The sequence below is a fragment of the Ictidomys tridecemlineatus genome, chromosome 12, assembly GCF_052094955.1.
Source record: "Ictidomys tridecemlineatus isolate mIctTri1 chromosome 12, mIctTri1.hap1, whole genome shotgun sequence".
Lineage (NCBI taxonomy): Eukaryota > Metazoa > Chordata > Mammalia > Rodentia > Sciuridae > Ictidomys > Ictidomys tridecemlineatus.
The window spans coordinates 30,348,865-30,369,941 of record NC_135488.1 but is presented as its reverse complement, the minus strand read 5'-3'; the positions used below and the strand labels follow the sequence as shown (position 1 = coordinate 30,369,941).

Here is a 21,077-nt window from a genome sequence, read left to right as displayed (position 1 = left end):
AGGGGACAAGAACCTCAGGTTCTGGATGGATGTTGTAGAATGCCCACAGAGCCAACTGCCAGGCTGTGTGGGGTGCAGGTGCTGGGCTTTGCTGATGTTGTCATCCCCCACAGTTCTTGGAGCCTTCTGTGGCAGTGGCATCCAGGACCCCAGCAGCTGTGAGCAGCAGCTCTGCAGTGGCTGCAGGATCATTGCCCCAGGCCACCCAAAGCAATGAGTGCTGCATGAGAAAAGTCACCAGTAGCAGCTCCTCACTGCTTCACTCCAGCGAGCAGGTGGAAGACAACCGCTTTATTTATATCCTCCTAGAGGGACAGAGCGAGAGAGAGGCAAAGCGCATCCTGGTAAGCCCGACAGTAGGGCTGCCTCCTGGGTGTCCACACAGTGGAAGGCAGGAGACACAGCCAACCCCGGGGCTGTGGTGGGAAATAAAGAAGAGAGAGGTCCATCTTAAGGGCTTGACCTGAGGAGGGAGAGCATCAGCATGCCCAGCTCCAGTGGTGAGTGGGTGTTGTAGTGTGGGTTTTGCAGGCCAGAAGTGCAGACGGAAGTTCTGTGGACAGATGAAGTCAGAGATATGTCCAGGGTGCAGGCTGCAGTGCCTAGAACTTGGTATTCTCAATGAGTGAGGTTGGAGCAGAGGAGGTGGCAGTGACTTGTCACATGTGTAGGAGGGGATGTGTTCCTTGTAGCAGGGAAGAGAACCTCCTTAGCATGACTAGGTGTGGGAATTTGGGGTCGGGATCACCTGGGGGGTCATGCCAAAGCTTCGGAATGTTAGCCTTTGCATGTATGTAAATGCGGAGCTAAAGGGGTTCTTGGCAGAATTTCTATGGATGTGCAGTAGACACGCTAATGCTGCAGGTGTCCAGCTGCAGAGAAGACACGTTCAGTGACTGCCAGTGCTGAGTCAAGTACATCATTACAACCAGACCCCCACCGAGCTTCCAGAGGCCAGGGCCTCTCAAGGCTATCATGAAGCACTCAAGTACACACTCTTGTATCTGAGTCTATTTTGTGTAGTGGCAGTCAGGACCAAAATTTTCAGTGCGTCTGCCTCTTCCACGCACAAAGGCAGCCTGCACCCCAGAGCACACTTGGTGCACAGATCCCTGGCCCATTGCTCTCGTCTCAGTGAGATGAGAGTATGTCTGTGCATAGGCAGTTTGGTCCTTTGACCTGAGTGGAATGTGGCTCCCCAGGGGGAGGGGAGATGGCAGGTACAGGCAGATATTTGTACCAAGATTGTTCTAGTAGCACGTTGCAAGAACCCAGGCGGTATATGGAGGCTACACTCAGGTAGCAGGATAACAAGATTGTGCCCTTGTATATGTAGCTGAGATTTCTCCTGAATGTTTGACCACAGTCTTCTGGGTAGCTCCTCTAAAAGCCATTCTCTGATGACATTTATTCCACCCTGATCCAGGTGACCAGTGTGGATACAGTGAAGAGCCTCATCCGAAGGGCCTTGGACCTAAATTTGTTGCAGCATGAGGATGTGGAGAACTTTGAGATGCTGAGAATGATTCCTCTGCATGAGAGTAAGTAGGACAATCAGACAGTGGGGAGACATGATCCACAGTGGGCTCAGGATAACTCATAGCCAAGAGAAAGTGGGCCTTGGCCACAAAATACCAAAGTGTGGTGGGCCTGGTGCAGGAGACCAAGTGCAGTGATGGGCGTGTCCAATGTGGAGGTGCTCAATGAGGCCCAAGGGGGCTGTTGAACCTCCCTAAATGTGTTCTCCCCTGGACCTGGTCTGGCAATGTGAAGCTAATATCCATGAGGGCAAGGCAGAGAGAGGCTCAATCCATCATCAGTTTGGTTTATGGCTCACTGATAAGGATGCCTTCAAATGAAGAGGAGGAGAACATGGGTCCTGATTGGATCAGCATTGCTATGGACAGAAGCAGCACAGGTCCCAATCCATGGCCAGGATATGAGAAGTCCTGCCTACTCACAGGAATGTCAGGATTGCAGCAACTGGGAACAGGACTCAGTGAAGAGGAAGTCAAGGCTAGGGGACAGCCTGTTTGGGTTCTTTTGGGAACAATTCCAAGTCCTCTGTGCCTGGGTGCCCATCTCCTGAAGATATCAGAATGGCCAGGTTATTATTCCTTCCAGCAACAAAGAAGGGCATCTGAAGAACAGAGGCCACAATGCTGAGCTGTCCACAATGCCAGTGCTCTTTCCTTTCTTGTGAGCCAGACACTCCTAGCCTCCACCATCCCAGCCTGTCCACAATAGAACCCACCATCTGTAGGGCACGTAAGTGAGTTTTCCAATTTTCCCACACCACCTCATTTGGGTTGGCTCTGTCTCACACATGAGGAAGACTGAGGTGCAAGGAGCTGGGCAAGGGGCAGTGTCTGCGAATCTCAGGGACTTGGGAGGCAGTGCAGGAGGATGGGGATTTCCAAACAACCTCAGAAACTTAGGGAGACCCTGTACCCAAGTAAAAAGGCCTGGGAATGGTCTCAGTGCTTAATTGCCTCTGGTTTTATCCCTAGTACAAAAATAAGCCAGTCAATAAGGAATTACCAAACTGAGAATCTACGAAGATGATTTCAGAAACAGACTTTCAACCCAAGCATCAGTTGAGAGCAGGCTCCAGACCAGGGGAGGTTTGTGTGTAACAGACGTCAAAAGGGAGGACTACGGGGGGCCTGGAACCCACTAGGTGTGATGGCATCTATGCCTTATGGCAGGAGGGTGGCAGTGATGCTGGCCCTCTCCTAGATTTTGGAAACCTTGTTTTCATTGGGGAAACTTTATGGAGGTGGAATCTATTTTAGCAATCCTGGTCCAGATGAGGTGCGGACTTCCATAGGTAGAAGCCTATCCAGAATACGGTGTCTGTTAGGAAGTCTTTCCTGACTGTGACAATGACAAAGAAAGGAAGTCACTTGTCTTTGGTCTTGGTTTCACTCCTGGCCATTGATTGAGAACTGATTTCATCTTGGACTACTGAACAGAGGCTGCATCTGGGCAGAAGAGTGTGATAGATTTGAACTCCTCAGGACGCCCCACCATTGCCAGAGATATAAGGAGAAGGAGGAGGAGAAAGAGGACACAACTGAGTGGGGAGAGGATCACACGATGAAGAGCAGGAGGAAGAAGAAGAAAAAGAAGGAAGTGAACAGAAGGAAGGGTGGAGGGAGATACACAAGAAGAAGAACAAGAAGGAACCATGTAAGAACAAGAAAAAGACCCAGAAAGAACTACAAGAAGATGCAGGACAGAAAGAAGAGCCAGAAGTAGAACAAAAACCAGAATAAAAGTACCAAGCAGACAGCTCATGATGAGAAACAAGGGGAAGGAGAGCGAACCTAGAAAACAATAGAGTTCTCCAGGGCACCACCCTGCTGAAGTCCTCCCATGTCCATGCCCAACACACCTCTGATGGATACCACCTCCCCTCCACGTAGTCATCCATGAGTGGATTCATCCAGGGCAAGGGGATGAATTCGCCCACCATCCAACGCTTCCCTGAATGCCCATGTGTGAGCATGGCTGCCCTGGGGAGAAAGGCCTAAGCACAGGAGCCTTTGCCAATCCTGATGCAGAGCCTAGCAGTGTCCCTTTGGCAGATCCAACCTGCACTGAGAAGTTCTGGGCCCAAGGTGCTGTTTCCATTGCCTGGTGCTCTTTTGGTTTAGAATCCTGTACATCATCTTCTCCAGGGAAGAATCACTGAGGGAGTCTTTGGTGGCACTGTAGCTGGATAGGAGGGCTCTCAATTCTGGTGCAGGCTCGCCCTGGCGGAGACTCTCAGGGGTTGTGTGTGTTTTGTGGTAAAATCCTTGAGTGCCATCTAACAATTCTCTCCACTTTGCTCTGCAGAAATTAAGGCCCCTGACCACTCACCCATGTATCAGTCTAGGACCCCGCGGATAAAATATTTCATTGTGAGGAAACGCCGCGAGGTCAAGAGAAAGGAGGTAAACACCTACCTTATTCAAGCTGTACTTGTGTTGCCATTCCACTCCCACCTGGGGAAATAAGAAGCCTGAGCACCTGGACATATGTGCTAGAAGCCCATAGAGCCAACTGACAGGCTGGGGTGGCTTTCTGTTTCTGGGTTTGCTGATGTTCCATCCCCCACAGTTCTCAGAATCAACCTGCAAGTCCTCCAGGCCGCATTCCCACAAGCAGGTGGGAGACACCTGCTTAATTCGTGTCCACTTAGAAATACAAAGTCCAAAGTCGGCCAAGAAGGTCCTGGTAAGCCTGGGAGCAGGGGTGTCCCCTGGTGCTTACACCTGGGTGGGGAGCAGACACTGGTCCAATACCATGGACTACTCATGCCCTCTTGAATTTGGAGCTTCTGGATGATCAGGAGGATAGATGGGAATCAAGAAGGGAGAGGTCAGTGTGAAGGGCTGGAGCTGAGATGAGGGAGAGCAGAAGCTTGTCCACCACCATGTCTGAGGGAGTCTGTGTGTCAGGTGGCAGCATGCAGTCCAGAAGGGCAGAGGCAGGTATAGGTGACAGATGAGAACAGGCCAGGACCTAGATTGCAGGTTCCACTCTATGGGATGCTGACGTCTATGGAGGAGGACAGCAGTGTGAGGTTCTGCATGTTCCTTGAACAAGGAGCTGAGAGGGTCTCTCTGCAGAGTCAGTATGGATGTGGAACAAGCACACTAAATGTCCAGGTAACCCAATGACCACCCTTGCTGGATGAGGTGCCCTCCTACACCCCAGGCAGCACTGAGCCTCTGGAGGCCAGGAGCTCTCGTGGCTATGTTTCAGCACTCCTGTATGTGGTCATGTTCCTGGGTCTGATTTGGGCCCTGGCAATCCAGACCAAAGCCTGTAGGTTTTGTGCCTAGGCCATTCCCAATGCCGCCTGCATCCTCAGGCTGACCTGGGATCTTGGAGGCTATTGTCCAATTCCTCTCAACTTGTGGGATGAGATTGCATCTGTATGCAGGTAGTGGGGTCCTTTCACTTGGAGAGAAGTGCAGCTGCACAAAGAGCAATGGCAGGTCCAGGAAGTTATGTACAAGGATTGGGCTAGTAGCCTATGGGAAGAGCCCACGCGATGAGCAGGAGGTCAGCCTCAAGTAGTAGGGTCATGGATGTTGCCCTTGTATTTAGAGTGGAGGTGCCTCCAGAATGCCCCTGCCCACTGTCCTTGAGTAGTCACTTCAAGGCCCATTTCCTGAAGGCCTGTCTTCCATGCTGCTCCAGGTGACCTGCCACGATCGGGCTCCTGTCGTCATCCGCAGGGCCCTCGACCTACACTTGCGTACTCAGGAGAAGCCGGAGGATTATGAGCTGGGCCAAATCATGTCTCACCGTCAGAGTAAGTGGGACAATCAGATGGCAGAGAGCAAGGGTCAGGATGTGGACTCAGGTCAACTCTTAGCACCAAAGTGTAGTCTCTGACCCCCAAGAACACTCCAATAGGTGTGTTGGGTTCGTGCACAAAGCCAACTGCACTTCTGCTGGTGGAAGGTCTCGAGGTCCAATGGTATACCCCAGTGGATATTGTGGCTCCCCACCAGGTGCCTCCCCTGTACATGAACAGGCATCCAAAGCTGACATCTTTGAGGAGTGAGGAGGAAAGCCTCTTTCCAGGAGCAGTATGCTTTCATGGTCTGGGATAGGAGTGGTTTCAGAGGAACATGGAATGCATGGGCTAAAGAGGGAACTGGCATTTTGTGGACTGAAGCAGTAGGATTGAAAGCCTTCTGTGTGACCAGAAAACCTCTGCCTTGGCAGAGCATTGCCAGGATTCTAGCAAGCAGTAACAGGATGAAATTGGGAAGAAAACACAGCCTGGGAGACAGCTTGAATCATCTGTCTTTGCATAAATTCCATGGTCTTCTGTACCTGAGTTCACTTGCCAAGGAGTGATCACAATAGCCAGGTTATGATCCCTAACTAGAGTCAGATGAGGGCTTCCTGAGCACGTAGCCACAAAGCTCATCTGATAATAATGCCAGCACTTTTTCGTTGGTTGGTTGGTTGGTTTTTGTGAGCCAAACACCACAGCAGCCATTATCCCAGCCTATGTATGCTGAAGACCACCATCCCTATGAGTTCTAGAATCACTTGTCTCCTATCTTAACCTACTGTTAGGTTAGTAGAATCAATGGAAGTGGAAGTCTGTCTGGGGCCTTGGTAGCCTTAGAAATTCATAGCAGAGATCTTCACATCCAACCCAGAAGGGATGGAGAACAGGCTCTAGGTTAGAGGAGGGTGACAGGAAACACGTGTTCAGAGGAAGGAGAAGCGGGCTGTTGTATTCTCCCACTTGGGGTCATGGCACCACTGGACCATACACCATGTTGGAGGGAAGCATTCCCTTTGCTGGCCTTTGGAACCATTGTTCTCAATAGGGCAGCATTTGGAATGTGGCCTCCATTCTCAGAAGCCTGGTTCACATGGAGGCGGGCTCCACCAATGCAGAAGCATGGCTCTAATGTGGTATTTGTGCTGGTCAGCCTGTCCTCACTGTGGCTATACTTGAGGAATCCTAGGCCTTTTCTCTGGCTTTCACAACTTTCTCTTTGGTTGTGTACTGAGGCTGTCTATAAAGCTCTAGTGTGTGGCAGTGGAGAGCTTCTCAGCCCTTGCCAAACAGGCATAGACTGGGAGAGAGAGAACAAGGCTGGGAGAGAGGGAGAGAGAGAAAGATGGAGAAGGAGAACCTCTACTTGGAGAATGAGGATTCAGTGGAGCCTACAGGAACAAGGTATTATTGCCCAGGGCGCACCCCTGTTTAGGTCTTCCTCCAACCACGCTCAACCTTTCTTCCAGTCCCTCCCACCTCCCAGTAGTGTATTCATCTTGAATGAGAATTTTATGTTGACACCAGAGCACTCACCATCCAATGCTTCCCTCCAAACCCACTCATGAAGATGGCTCATGTGTGGACTGAATCTTCGGCACAGGAACCTTTTGTGGGAGATTTCAGATGCAAACCCTAGTGGTGTACTTTGGCAGATGTAAGAGGACCTGGGATGTTCTGGAGTCCAAAGCTTTTGGTAGGAACCGACATTAGGTCTGTGGAAGTGCTCTGCCTAGTTCTTCCTCAGGGAGGACTGTGGAGGCTGTCTTGTTGGTATTGGTGCTGAATTGGAGAGCTCTCAGGTGTGTGGCTCTGGCCTTTTCTGGCACAGGCTCTCAGATGTTGGGGTGTCCCAGAGAGCACCTCCTGAGCCACCTTATTTTGTATACCCCTCTCTTTCCAGAGCTGAGGATTCCAGCGCAGGCCAACGTATTTTACGCAAAGAACCCTCACAGAAAACCCATCTTCGTGCTGAGGAAAAGGAGCCTCCCCCAAAATAATGATGAGTGGATCCAGCCTCAACCTCCCTCTCGTCCTACAAAGAAGGCTCCAGCCCTCCTGAGGATGCTTGCAAAACTATTCTGCTGCTGTGTGCCTGGGCAGGGCTGAGGCAGCCCAGGAATATTTACATTGATAATTATTTTCTTCAAAGTTTGTATCTATAGTTTGCCATTGTCCTTGACCTTGTTTAGTAACACAGTTGTTACTCTATCCTGTATTTGTTGTTTCCATTAATATATTATTATTTTAAAATATATATGTTTTTGTTTCCTGATCTACTGTGATGATTTGAGTATACTAAATGTAGCAGTGATTCCTAAAGGACACATCCAAACCAACAGGAAGGAATGTTTCCTTGTATTAGCAAGAAGTTTGGTTTTTAGGAGTTTGGCAGATGGCATTATCTGAGTCAGTTTTCCAATGGGGACAATGAAGTATCGGCTATCTTGGTACAAATACAAACAAAGACACACTAGAGCGCACACACACACACACACACACACACACACACTAGAGCACACACACTGACTGAGCGATAGATACACAGATGGAGTTGGTCTCTTCTGAAATACTTTGGAGATGTGGTTCTGATTTCTCCCATTTTGGAGTATTTTCCATTGATAAGGTGTCTTGCAAATGAATCCCATGTCTGAAGAAGACATGCATGTGTACTTCACATGCCACTTTCTACATAACCAGAAGGTCATGTCATGTAATATTTTTCATGCAGCTGTGTTTTCACTGTGTACCATCCCATGAGGTCAGCTGTGGAATTTTCCACTGGTAGCATCACAAAGGAGATCCACTCTTTGGATTTGGGGATATTTCTGATTTTCTTGATTCAGATTGGAAATATATATATATATACATACATATATATATATATGGTTTTTGATGAAAATTCTGCATTTGATGATAATGAATGCCATGCATCTAGGAATCTGTAGACTGCAGACAATGAATGGATGCCTACTGTTGTCTGGACTGGTCTGCAAAGTCCTGTAGCATCTGAGCATGTGTGAGGGCTGTACAGGTCTTGCCAAAAGTCCAGGTCTGATGATCCTGCACAAAGCTGAGCTAGTGGTCTCCAAAACAGCATAAGGGCCAAGGAGAAACACAGTTCCACACAGAAGTTGGGAAGCTACCTTATGAAGGTAATCATATGTATGGGATCCTCTTGCTAGGTCCCTTTTTCCATTGGGCCAGAACTGTTTTCTGAATGTGCTTGCTGAGAAGAGCTTGGAATTTTCTATCTGAAGCAGTTTATGCAAGCTGCTTCCACTTGCAGGAACAAAGTGTGTTCTCATTGACCACTTTGGGCTTTCCCTGGTTCAACTAGAGTGTGTCAGAAGCACTTGTAATGATTGGCATTCACGGTTTCACATTGAAGCCTCTGTGCCATCTGTCAACCACTGATGGCTGCAAGTGGGGAATGGAAGCCATTTGCTGCAAGCAGTTTCAACTTGCAAGACTAACTTTGTTGTAAGTAGGCACATGGTGTTTTCTTCTGTGTGAGCTAGAAGAAAGCAAAACTGCTTCTTACAGGTGACAGGCATGCTTTCACATTGAAGCCTCTGTGCCATTGATCAAAAACAGTTCACTCATTTGGGTACCTGCACTTCAAGTGTATATTGTAAACAAATGTGATAAGTGGATGTCAGTGAGACTTTGGAGAACTGATCTTCTCAGCTGGTCCTCTTTCCTCCTGCAAGTTGGTGATCTCTTTCTGGTGCACTTTGTGTTTCATGCCTGAACTGTGCTCTGAATGTGCTTGATGAGAACAGCTTAGAAGTGCAGAAGTAAAACTGTTTGTGGAAGCAGATTCAAGTAGCACAAACTAACTTGTTCTCAGTGAGCACATGGGGATTTTTCCCAGGTTGAAGAAGTGTGAATGAGAATGGCTTCTCAGAGCTGGTAGGCATGTTTGCATTTGGCAAACTTTGCCATCTGTCACACACAGTTCCTTGCATGCAGAAACCTGCATTTCAAGTGTTCTCAGAAAGGTCCGATGAGTGGGTTTCCATGGAATTTTGTGGAGTTCATCTTTTCAGCAGTCCTCGTTGCCTTCTCAAAATTGGTGATCCTGGGTGCAAGGCCTCTCTTGTCAGCCAACATTGTATTTTGGGCCTGACCTCGGTTCTGAATGTGCTTGCTGAGAGTAGTTTGGGAGTGCAAAAGTAAAGCAGTCTCTCAGCAGCTTCAACATTCAGGAGCTCATTTTATTCTCAGTGAGCACATTGGGGTTTGTCACTACTTAAACTAGCATGAAGAACCACCGCTTCTCAGAGGTGGCAGTTTCCCTTTGAAGTGTTTGTACAATTGGTCAGTGCGAGTTCAATGCAGGCAGGCACTTGGATTTCAAGTGAATTCTGTGACAAACAATTGAGCAATGGATTTCAATCCACCTTGGGGAATTGCTCTTCCCAGTGGGCCCACAATTCTCCAAGTTGCTGACCTAGGTCCAAGGGCACTCTTGCTAGCACTCTTTGCATATGGGCTGAAACTGTGCTCTGAGTGTGCTTCCTGAAAATATTTTGGAAGTGCAGCACAGAAGAATTTTGGCAAGCAGCTTCCACATTAGGAAACGACTTTTTTCTCATCATGCCCATTGAGCTTTGTACCTGGCTGGAGTAGCCTTAAATCCAATGGCTTCTGAGAGCTGGCAGGCCCAGTTTCCATTGGAAGCAACTGTGCTCTTGGTCAATGGCAAGTTGGTTACTGTCAGGTACCTGCAGTTTCAATGAGTTTTTAGAAGAAGGAGACCAAGGGGATAAGATGAAACTTGTGCAATTCATTTCCTAATCAATGTTGGTGATGCTAGACCAGAGTGGACTTTTGCAATGATACTTTCTCATGTTTTTTGCAGGAAATATGTTCTGAATGTGCATCCTGAGATGCATTTGTAGGGGGCAAACAGAAAAAGTTTGTGCACAAAGTAGATTTGTTGTCAGTGAACACGTGGTGGGTTTTCCTTGGTTGAACATGCAGGAAGCAGAACCTCTTGTCAGAGCTGATGGCACCATTTCACTTGGAACCATCTATGCACTCAATAAAGCAGAGGTCATTGCAGACAGGCTCATGCAACTTCAAGATAGTTTTCAGAATCCGTTTGAGGAATGGATTCCAAAGAATCTTTGAGGTATTGACCCACCCATCAGTCCTATCACTTCCTCTCTGAGCAAGTGCTCCAAGGTACAAGGGCTCTCCTGCTAGCACACTTTGGATATTGAGCCTGAACTGTTCTCTGAATGTGCTCAATGAGAAGAGTGTGAAGTGCAGAAGAGAAGCAGGGTATACAAACAGCTTCAATTGCAGGATGTAAATGTGTTTCTAGAGAGCATATTGGGGTTTGGGCTTGGTTGAACTAGTAGGAATTGGAATCCTTCTTAGAGCCAGCAGTTACGGGCTTTACTTAGAAGTTTCTGCGTCTTGAATAAAGCAGAGTTTGTTGCTCGTGGGCACCTTCGTTTCCAGTGAGTTTTCAAAAAATTTGAGAAAAATATTTCAATGAAACTCTGGGCCATTAATCTTGTCAACCGTCCAATGTTCCACGTGAATATTGGTGATGTCCCAAGGGATCTCTGGGTAGCACAATTTGCACTTTCACGTCGTCTGAACGTGCTGGCTGAGAAAAGCTTGGAAGTGCAGAACAGAAGCATTTTGTGCAGGCAGCTTCCAATTGAAGGAACGGTCTTGTTCTCTATAAGCACATTGAAGTTTGTTTCTGGTTGAAGCTGCATGAAGTGGAACCGCTTCTCAGAGCCTGCACTCTCAGTTTCTCTCTGAAGCATCTGTTCCATTGGAAATGTAGATTCCCTTCAATAGGGCCTCATCTAGGGAGTCTGCCCATGTGCCTCCCACTTGATTCAAACTTCTCCAGTGCACTTGTTGTCAAAGCAGGGACTCCGAGGGGAGAGGGGCTCTCCATTCTCCACACTGAAATCTTTCAGCAGGGAAGACTCCTCCATGCTTGGATGGCAGGGCTGTGATCACCTGGAAGGTGGAAATAGGAGGCTTCTAGGGGGCTGGTGGTGTTCCTAGCCAGGGTGCTGGTCACTGCAGTGCATTTAATCTATGGATCTCAAGGAGACTTATGCTGCAGATTTGTGTAATTCTGCATCTGTTTGCACATAGATCTTCATGTGGGGAAAAAGCAGTGTTCTCAAAGTTTGCTTTATATTATACTCAACTGGTAATTTACAAACCCCAGTGTTCCATCTTAGCCCAGAGCCATTCCATCAGCCCAGGGCCAGTGGGTAGTCCAGCGGTCAGTACTATGCACAGCTCCCAGGTGGCTCCAGTGTGTAGCTGAATTTGACAGCCAGTGTACTGTAGGATTTGCCCTTGAGGTTAGAATTCATTGACTTCCTCTTATGTCATTTGACTAGTCAGGATGTCTCATTAACTATCTGTGAAATCTTCAAGTTAGCAATCTCTGGTCATTTCTACCCTCTGAGGCACTGGTTCAACAGTTGGTCATGGTCATGGGTAGTCCTGGGTCACAATGAGGGAAAAGAAGACAATAATGTAGAATGGTGGTGTAGAGAGTCAGGGTGGGGCCAGAGCCCACACTGTGGTTAGGGTAGGGAAGGAATCTGAAGAGACTACCTTGACAGCGAGCTCTGGCTGCAGTTAACCAGGAATCAGGGCCTGGAACTGGAAGCCATGACAGGGCTTCTGACTAGAAAGGACACATCCTTCTGGGCTGAGTTGGAGGTCCATCCAGGCAGAGGCAAACAGAGAGGATGCAGGAGAGGGGGATGGTCTAGATCACAGAGCAGCTCCGTCATCATATCTTAGAGAATGGATTTTTTTCTTCCAGTTGTTGGTAAATGCTGATTTATTCATGTGATACATTCACATCTACCTTGTCCTTTGGAAAGGCCGCTCAACCACCACAGGCAGTGGTATCTTGGTGGATGTGTGCATTCTAAAAGGAGGTGAGGTTGGCGCCAATAGAGTGTGTGGGCACTCAGGCATTGGCAAGCTTGCTTTGGAGAGTGAATCCTCTAAATGTTATTGGGATGGCTTTTGAGAGCTCCTGTGGTTTGGCTAGACATAGAATTCTTCCACACAATTTAGCATGGTGTATATTTTAGAGAGCATGATCACTGAGGGGCAGCTTGCCGGTTTGAAGCCGTGAGCATTAACATCTATCAAGTTTCTCACCTGGAGTTGGCTACCTACAACTGGTGACAGTGTTTTACTACTGCTGAGCAATACCGAACAAGTCTCTGGGCCAGTAATCCATTGCTGAATGACATCACCAACAAAAAGACACTGAGTGAAGGTGAGGACCAGAAGAGCCCGGGAACCACCAGACAGCAGCCCTGAAGTCCTGAGCTCTGGCACATCATATGCCAACCCTAACTGGGTATCAACCTTGTCTTCCTGGGCTCATTAGAACTGTGTGCTTCAACTTTCAGAAGCAAATGCAGAATGATAGAATCTTCTCTGAGGACACTTTTCTAAGTCTTGTTTGCAGCACATCTTCTAAGTCTTATTTGCAGCATGTCTTCACTGGAATGAGTAGGCATTTGGCATTCTGTTGTACTTAAAATTCATTCTACCCCTACTTGGTAGGTTGTGTGAAAGTGACTCGGCCTGAATGCATTTTACATGCCAAAATATGGCTTGTCTTTTCTCCTAAACTTATCAGGGCAGTCAGAGCAGCCAAGGAGTACTATAAATTCAGGCATAAAATGGCCAGATAGACTTGGATCACTGTACATCTTTCTAGAACCTTCTTTCATGTTCTGGCTTCCCTGAGTGTGGGGACTCTGTGATCCAGATTTGTTAGCAAGTAGTTTTCTTGGAAGGCGATGCTAGAAAACTCCAGGTGGGAACAGGAAGTGATTAGGAACTAGAAGACAGGGTGTACCAGCCAGTTGTTGTCATTAAGTGAGTAACCACAGTTCTGATAAGGAGTGCTGGGGGTTCATGTAAATCATGTTATTAATAGAAGCCTTCCTACAGGGTTAGAGAGCTGGGGGTTCTCCACCCACTCCTGCCAGCCATGGCAGGATTCTGCTGCTGGCCTTCACTGTAGGCAAATGGGCCATGGTGCTGGGGTCTCTAGGTCAGCTGGGGTGTGAAGAAATGGCATAGTGCTGGACAATATCATCCAGCTTTAAATCCCCAGACTGGGATCTTTAGCAGGGCAAGGTCAGAGACTGTGCTCAGTGCAGCGTCTACTTCTCAGCATAATGCCAGGCACACAGCAGAACTTCATCAATACCCATGGAATGCACTGGCTCGCCCCAGCCCTTCTCTAGGCCTCTCAGCTGGGCTCTCTCTGCTGGTCCTGTCTGTTCTAGTATATTCAGCTCTTGCTTCTTTGTATTTCACTTTCCTGAATTATGTCCTCTTTTTCCACACTCCTGTGGTCACTCTTTCTCCACACTCCTGTGGTCCCAAATGGCTGTCTGGCGGGGCTGTGGCAGAGAGATCTCATTACTACCAGAGATGGAGTTTTTAAACCAAATAAGACACATGCTCTGCTGCTTAGGATTGTCTTCAGCATAATGTGAGGTAGAAAGTTTGAAATTAGGATTGTCCTCCCAATCTTAAGGCATGTCATCCCTGTGTGCAGATCAGAAAGAGCCCTGGGAAGAAAGGCAGGTGTGGGTTTGGAATCAGAGACCAGCATGAGAAGAACACTTTCACTGCTTACTAGACAATGAGCTTGGGCTTGTTCTGTAACCTCTTGGGACCTCAGTGTTTGCATATCTGAAATGGGGATAGTTGTATGACTGACTTCAGGAGGTGGGTAGAGAGCATCCTAGAAGTAGAGGAAGAAAACACACAGCATTTGTGAAGCACCCTGCCCCCATCTTTAGCCTTTCCATGATTCTCTAAGCATGTGTTGATTGACTGTTGGTTACAGCATGCCTGTAGATCTACCTGAGGTCCCGTCTAATCCACATGGATGGAGAAGCTCACTTTTGCTCAGTTGCCACATTTGCAAGGACACCTTCTAATAGAATCGGATCTAGGAAGCTGGGGTCCCTTCCCAGAACATACAGGATCCACAGCAAAGTTCAAGCCCCTGAGACAGAGGGCTTCTGCTGGTGTCCTCATGTCCTCATGGGCACTGCAATGCCTTTCTCCACCGATGTTCATTGAGAGCCTGGTCCAGGCCAGGCCAGGGCTCCCTGCTGAGGATGTGGCAGAGAATGAAGCACATGCCTGGCTGGCTTGTAGGGGAACAGTCGGGGGCAAGACAGGCCAGTGATGGTGAAGACAAGACCAGTTAGTTGACTTGTCCAAAGGTCTTGGAGCCAAGCACTCTTCTAAGCACCTCATCATAAAAGCTTCCTCATCCCTGAATAGTTGCAAGAGGAACAGTGCTTTGGTTGTCCCCATTTTCCATAGGTGACAACTGAGGCACTGACAGATCAAGTCACTTGGCCAAGGTCATGGAGATAGCACAGGAGGAAGTGTTGGCTGCAAAACCCTCCCAGGTGGCTACAGCTTTGGGCTCTTTATCACCCACGGCCTGCAACCTCTTGGTCATGGTGTGGCCCCTGTGACTGGTCTGTCACCAAATAGTGATTCACTGCAGGGCCTTTCCCAAGTCCTCTTCCATCTCAGAGTGCCTGTGTCTCACAGAGAGTTAACCAATTTCCTGGGCCCCACTGGAGTTCCTGGTTTTGCCAATCTGGTGCGGAGTCTGAGAATGTGTGTTTGTAACAAGGTCTCAGGTGACCCTGAAGGTGATGGGTCTCAACACAGGTGACTTTCCCCCTCCCCTTGGGTCATTTGACAATGCCTGGAGATCTTTTATGTTATCACAAGTCAGGGGTGCTGGTGCACAACTCAGGTAGAGGCCATGGGTGCTGCTGAATGTCTACACTGCACGAGGAAGACCTCTACAGACTAAGAAGGATATGGCCTGATGGGCCAAGGGCACCAAGGTGAGGAACCCAGTGTGGAGTACAAGCACATGAACTTGGGTGTGTGAAGGTATGGCCTTGGGGCTTGTTTCAAATGTGGCTTCTGTCAGTGCAAAACTCCAGCACCTCTGAGTGGCAGTGTTTCTGACAAGCTCTGAGCAGGGATGCTGGTGCTACTGGCCAAGCAACCCCACTTTGAGTAGCCAGAGTGAAGTGGAGTTCTTAGGACACCATGAACTTCTCAGAAACGCAAAGTGGACATCTCCTGTATTAGATCAGAAGAAAAGAAACTCTGAATTGGAATAAACCCTTTCAACGCACCAAGTTGCAAGTTTGCCCTTAAAGCAGCGCTGAGACAGCGGGGCCAGGTGGGGGACAGAGCTCCACTCCTCTCTTAGCTGCAGGCAGAGGCCTGCTGAAAATGAGGAGGGAGAAGAGGTGGGTGAGAACTGCCTTGCTTCAGTCCCCAAGCATCCAGTCAAGTCTATTGTAACCTGGAGTGGTGGCTTCTTTTCCAGGGCCCACGCTAGCATTGGGGTTTGCATCTGCCTGACTTTCAGTTCTGCGAATGGAAGGTGGGAACTGGCTGCTTGAGTTATGGTTGCTCTCTTGGGAGAGGGTGTGGGAGAAATGACAGGACGCCCAGCCCTCCAGAGCCCGCACCCCTGCCCCTGTGATAGATGGCAGCATTAACAAGGTTTGGTTGAGAGGGTCCCCCAGATTTGTGACTTCCCATGTCCGCCAGCAGATGTCACTATGGCTGGCAGAACAGAAGGCCTTTCAAGAGTGAGCTGGGGGGAGCAGAGAGGGGAAAATATTATCAAATAGAAGGCAGAAGCCAAAAGTACCCTTGGCCTGGCGGGATATGGTCCATCCTATCATTTTAGGAATGGGGGACATTCTCCAATAAACCCACTATCAGATCGTGTCATTGAGGTTTAGCTTCTGAGATTTAGGCAGAAACTCTCCAATGAAACACAAAGTTCCTGGCTTCTCTCAACTGAGAAAGTCTCCAGGTTTTGGCTCCTGGCCTATATGTATCAGGAAACATTTTCTTGAAGGAAACAAACACGTAGCACTGAATAAACATATATTTGATGTACCTTACCCAGAGACATCATATTGATGGATTTTAAAAATTGATTCATTTTACAAATTCAGCAGCTTATTCTGAAGTCCCATTGCCCTCAAAATCCCTTATGACTGGCACATTAGCCAACAAGCAGAATTCTCTGAAGCCCCAGCCAGAAAAAAATAAAGTCAAATTCCTATTTGCTGACATTTGAGGAAAACAAGGGAGAAGCAAGGGGCCGCAGTCACTGGTGACAAGGTCTGGTTGAACATCTTTTATCTAATGCTTACCAAGAACGGTAGCAGAAACAGCACCGGTTCCTCAAACAGGGCAAGAGAGAGGTTGACACAGATGAAGAAGTACGTGGCCATCCGCATGGCCCAGTGATTATGAAAATGGTAAAGTCTGGAGAGGAAAAACAGTAAAGGTGGTTCTAACCACTGAGCAGGAGTTATATAACACTCAAACTTCTGTGCTAAGATGAACAGGGGCCGGGGCTGGGACAGCAGCTCAGTGGTAGAGCAGTACCCAGCATGCACCAGGTCCTGGGTTCCATCCCCAGCACTGCCAAATAAATGGGTAAATCAACAAATAAATAAATAAGACTCGTGATGGGTCACATGCCCTTTAGGTTCTCAGGAGCAGGGTGATATTACTTGAGCTCAAACTATAAAACACTAACAGAAAACATCAAGACGATGATCATATCTCAAAGCACACTTGGTGGACAGTCTCGAGCCAGCTTTAGCACCTTCTTCACGGAGTTGTTGTGACAGTAATAAGAGAACACTCTGAACCAGAGACTGACAAGGTGAACCCTCAGTTACAGTGACCTAATGCCATGTGGGCGTGGCTGAGTCCAATGTGAAAATGTGCACAGCCCGTCTCAACGCGGTATACTCAGGACAGATGTGGCTGCCACACGCCAGATCCCTGCAGGGTGGGACAGTCCCCCACTGCTGCTTGGCATTCTGGGCATATGAGGTGTTTGTTGCTTTTGGAGACCCTGACACCGAGCGCTGATGTAAGAGAGGGTTTTTCCTTACTCTTGCCAAGGGCTTGGTCTTAGTTGAAACTTTAGGGGGAGATAGAAAAGGCTGGATTCCCAGGAAAGGAGTGAATGTGTGGGTAGCATTAGGAGGTGACAGAAGGGAAAAAGAGAAGCCCTCCATGCACTCCAGGTGACGCTGGCTAGGAAGAAAGGTGGCCATGTGCGTCCAGCTTGGGCACTCCATCTCCTGGCCCTGGTGGTGTCCATTACCCCCGATCTGCTCTTAACTGACCGGATGCTCCCTGCACATGGGACACTGTGCTCTTAGAACTTAACCCAAACCACCAGGCTCAGGGGCTGGGCTGCAGCTCCGTGGTGGAGCGCTTGCCTAGCACAGGCTCGTCTCTGGGTCGGCTCCCAGCACCTCAGAACAAAACACTCTTGTGTTTTACCCAAATTATGTGCCGTACCTAGACCCCTCTGAAGAGTTTCTGTAGAAAGAATGCCTCCAGGTTTGTCTCAACCTCTAGAACTTAAGGTGGACAAGTGGGACAGCTAGATGATTAAATTACCTGATAGCCTGAGGGGAAGTTTGGAATAGAACGTTCCTGTTGTACTGGGCATCAGAAACATAGGCAGCTCCAAGAGAAGGTTCTGGAAGGGAGAAAACGTCAGCACAGGAACTAAACTGCTTTTTCCTTGTTGGAATGCATCAGGCATAAAGGGGAGCCCTGCCCCTCCACCTGCAGCCCGGCTCCCTAGAGGTTGCCACCATGAGCAGAGCCATAGGTGCCTTTCCTGGTGGGTCCCCTGGGACCAAGGATCCTGCAGCAGAGCTGGCCACGTGCACACTGCATTTTCTAGAACTCAAATACAGGTTCTCATTTGAGGAAGGAAAATAAGAAAGCACTGAACAGAATATGTACATGGCTTACGTGGCATATTTACACATCAATAAAGGTTGCATCTGTCCAAATATACATATGAGTATATGCACACAAACCCAAGTATAGAAACCCCAAATTATATTTAAGCCACTTGGTGGGTGATTGAAGGGATTTTTTTTTTAATATTTATTTTTTAGTTCTCGGCGGACACAACATCTTTGTTGGTATGTGGTGCTGAGGATCGAACCCGGGCCGCACGCATGCCAGGCGAGCGCGCTACCGCCTGAGCCACATCCCCAGCCCAATTGAAGGGATTTTTGAGGCGAAATCTGACAAGTGAATTATCCATGTCTTCCAAATCTACTTAAGGTAGATCTCTATACATACATGGAACTGAAAACCAGTCACAAGGCTTTCATGTAACTCATGGTGGGCACATTTCAGCCAATATATTCTGGACTTTACCCCCTGTCAGGACACAGAGTTGCATTCTTCTTAACAAGCAACTTATCATTCTGATAGTACTCATTTTTTTTTCTATTCAAACATAGTTGCATTACATATTCTTATGGAGGTGGGTACGACGGAACTCAGGGAGCTTAACCACTCAGCAACATCCCCAGTCCCCCCTCCCCCCACCCCCCCACCCCCCGCCTTGAGACAGGGGCTTGCTAAGTTGCTGAGGCTGGCTTTGAACTTGCAATCCTCCTACCCCAGCCTCCAAGTGCTGGGATTACAGGCATGTGTCAATGTGCTCAGCTCAACATTCTTTTGTATATTATACACACACACACACACACACACACACACACACACACAAGAATATTACACGTGCACACATAAATATCTTGGGGCCCTATGAGTGTTTTTGTAGGATTAAAAAAGTGCATTACTTCTTGATGAAAGAAGACATAGATATCCCACAGGCTTCCAAATGGTATGGGAAAGAAGACTTGTGCAGGTAAGCATGCGCGCACGCCCAAACACATACACACGTGCGTGCATGTTCTCCTGCTTGTCACTAAGGGTGATGTGATTTTAAACAGTGTCTAATACTGACCAGCCAAAGGGGCTTCTAGAGACTTTGTTTGCCTTTCCTTAGGACCAGGACTGCTGCCTCCCTGTGTGATGATTCACATTCTGATTCTGCATCGATGAGATAAGAACATACACACACTGACCAGCTATTTAGCCCTTTCCATAGACTTCAGAAAGAAAAATAGTCTGATAAGCTAATTGACTGCCTGAGCTATCCACTGTAAACAGAAGCCATCTTCCTGCCTGTTTTGAATGGGTGTCTCTTACTGGTCAGGCAAGTTAATCTTAAAAATGCATCACGTATTCATAGGGTCAAAAGATTGCCAACTGTATGCAGATGGTCAATCATAGTTCTATAAAGCTGTTAAAAATTATCCAAACAGAAAAGAAATGCTGGAATTAAAAGTTGATGCAGAACCATATCCTTAGAGATGGATTCACTGCTGTAAGAATGGATCGCTTTGGGAGTCTCACGCATTCCAGGGCAGGAGGACACTTCACCAGGGCACATTCCCAAAACCTAAGATGCACTATCTATGTTTTTGACACATTATACCTTTTTCTTTAACATATCTAATAAAATATTAATAGAAAAACTATTAATATCAATTATTTTTCCATCAAGCATCTTTAATATTGAGCAATAAATAGTTTCCCAGTATACTCTTAGAATTCTGTTTTAGGTAAAAACATCTTGTATCAATAAGAGTTGATTTGTTTCTAGCTTTTTCAGTGCATGCACATCAACTTTAAGAAAATTCTTTACCTTATATAAATGTTAAAATAGATTCTACTGTCTTTTATGCCTAAAGAAGAAAAAGAAAAAAATAAATATATGTTTAAAAAAATAAAGTCCTATTAAACCTCAGAAAGGTCATACTGGGGCAGCAAAGAATTCTGACTTTTTAAAAAAGTATTTACAGCGATATCTTTTTAAAGTTGCTGCTGTTCCTGGTTTGAGAAGATGATGCAGGGTTTGGTGTAGAGTGTGTGCTCAACGTGTACAAAGCCTGGATTTGATTGACACCCAGGAAAAGAAATTTAAAAAATGAAGCTATTAACATCCTTATGACTGGACCCTGAGACAGGAGCCCTTTGACACTCACAAGCTTGAGGTAGACCATTCACAGGCCCTCCAGAGGGAGGATGGGGAAAACCACTCCCCCCATCCCTGGGAGCCAGGCCAGGGGGTTATCTCCCTGAGACATCACCCAGACACAGACCTCAATGAGACCAGCACAGGTTTCCCTCCAGTGCCCCTGGCCATGCGGACACCCCTGGTTGTCAAGATCTGCTCAGGCTCTGTAACACCAAGCCTGCTCCAGGACAGCCCACAGAAGTGCTCTCGAGGCTTTCCCTGCCTTAAGAGGAGGCACATTTCTGACATCTGTCTCCACTTGCAATCTCCTCTACTCTGCCTTCTGGGCCTACTTCCCTCCTTCCCGTTACTGTGCAACTTCTTTCTCCTGCCCATTTCACTTGGGAGATGTTGTTCTCAGCAGATGAACTGTAGTAAGCACGCTTACTTGTACTAAAGCCATTTGTGTCTTCCCAGAAAACAAATTCTTTTCATCCAACCCAAGAATGTGACCTATCTTAGACACCCCATTCCAACACTTTATACTTTTCAAGTTCATATGGTGTATGAGTTGGCTTTCTGCCACTGTAAGAGCTGAGGTTGCTCATTCATAAAGAGAAAAAGTTTATTTGGCTCACAGTTTCCATATCCAGTTCACATTTGATTGACCCTGTTGCTTTAGACCTGTAGTGAGGCAGCACAGTATGGCAGGCAGTGCATGGCAGAGCTACCCACTCACCTCACGGCAGCTGGGAAGTAGAAAGAGAAAGCCAGGAAGGGACCAGGGTCCCAACATGCCCTTCAGAGGCACAC

At 47.7% G+C, this 21,077-nt stretch overlaps 1 protein-coding gene across 12 annotated transcripts in view; it reads left to right on the top strand.

The window, feature by feature from the left end:
- LOC144369158 (uncharacterized) overlaps window positions 1–7,577 on the top strand; it is a 33,973-nt gene extending 26,396 nt beyond the window's left edge. For 10 of the 12 annotated variants that reach the window (XM_078028260.1, XM_078028259.1, XM_078028263.1 and 7 more), the window contains 6 exons: window positions 114–344; window positions 1,427–1,541; window positions 3,844–3,941; window positions 4,108–4,224; window positions 5,197–5,311; window positions 7,206–7,577. In XM_078028260.1, coding sequence (XP_077884386.1) covers window positions 114–344; window positions 1,427–1,541; window positions 3,844–3,941; window positions 4,108–4,224; window positions 5,197–5,311; window positions 7,206–7,411 — 882 coding nt within the window. In that variant the 3' untranslated portion in view covers window positions 7,412–7,577. The remainder of the gene's footprint in view (window positions 1–113; window positions 345–1,426; window positions 1,542–3,843; window positions 3,942–4,107; window positions 4,225–5,196; window positions 5,312–7,205) is intronic. The other 2 variants (XM_078028269.1, XM_078028268.1) reach the window with 2 other exon arrangements.
- The last annotated feature ends 13,500 nt before the right edge of the window (window positions 7,578–21,077 follow it).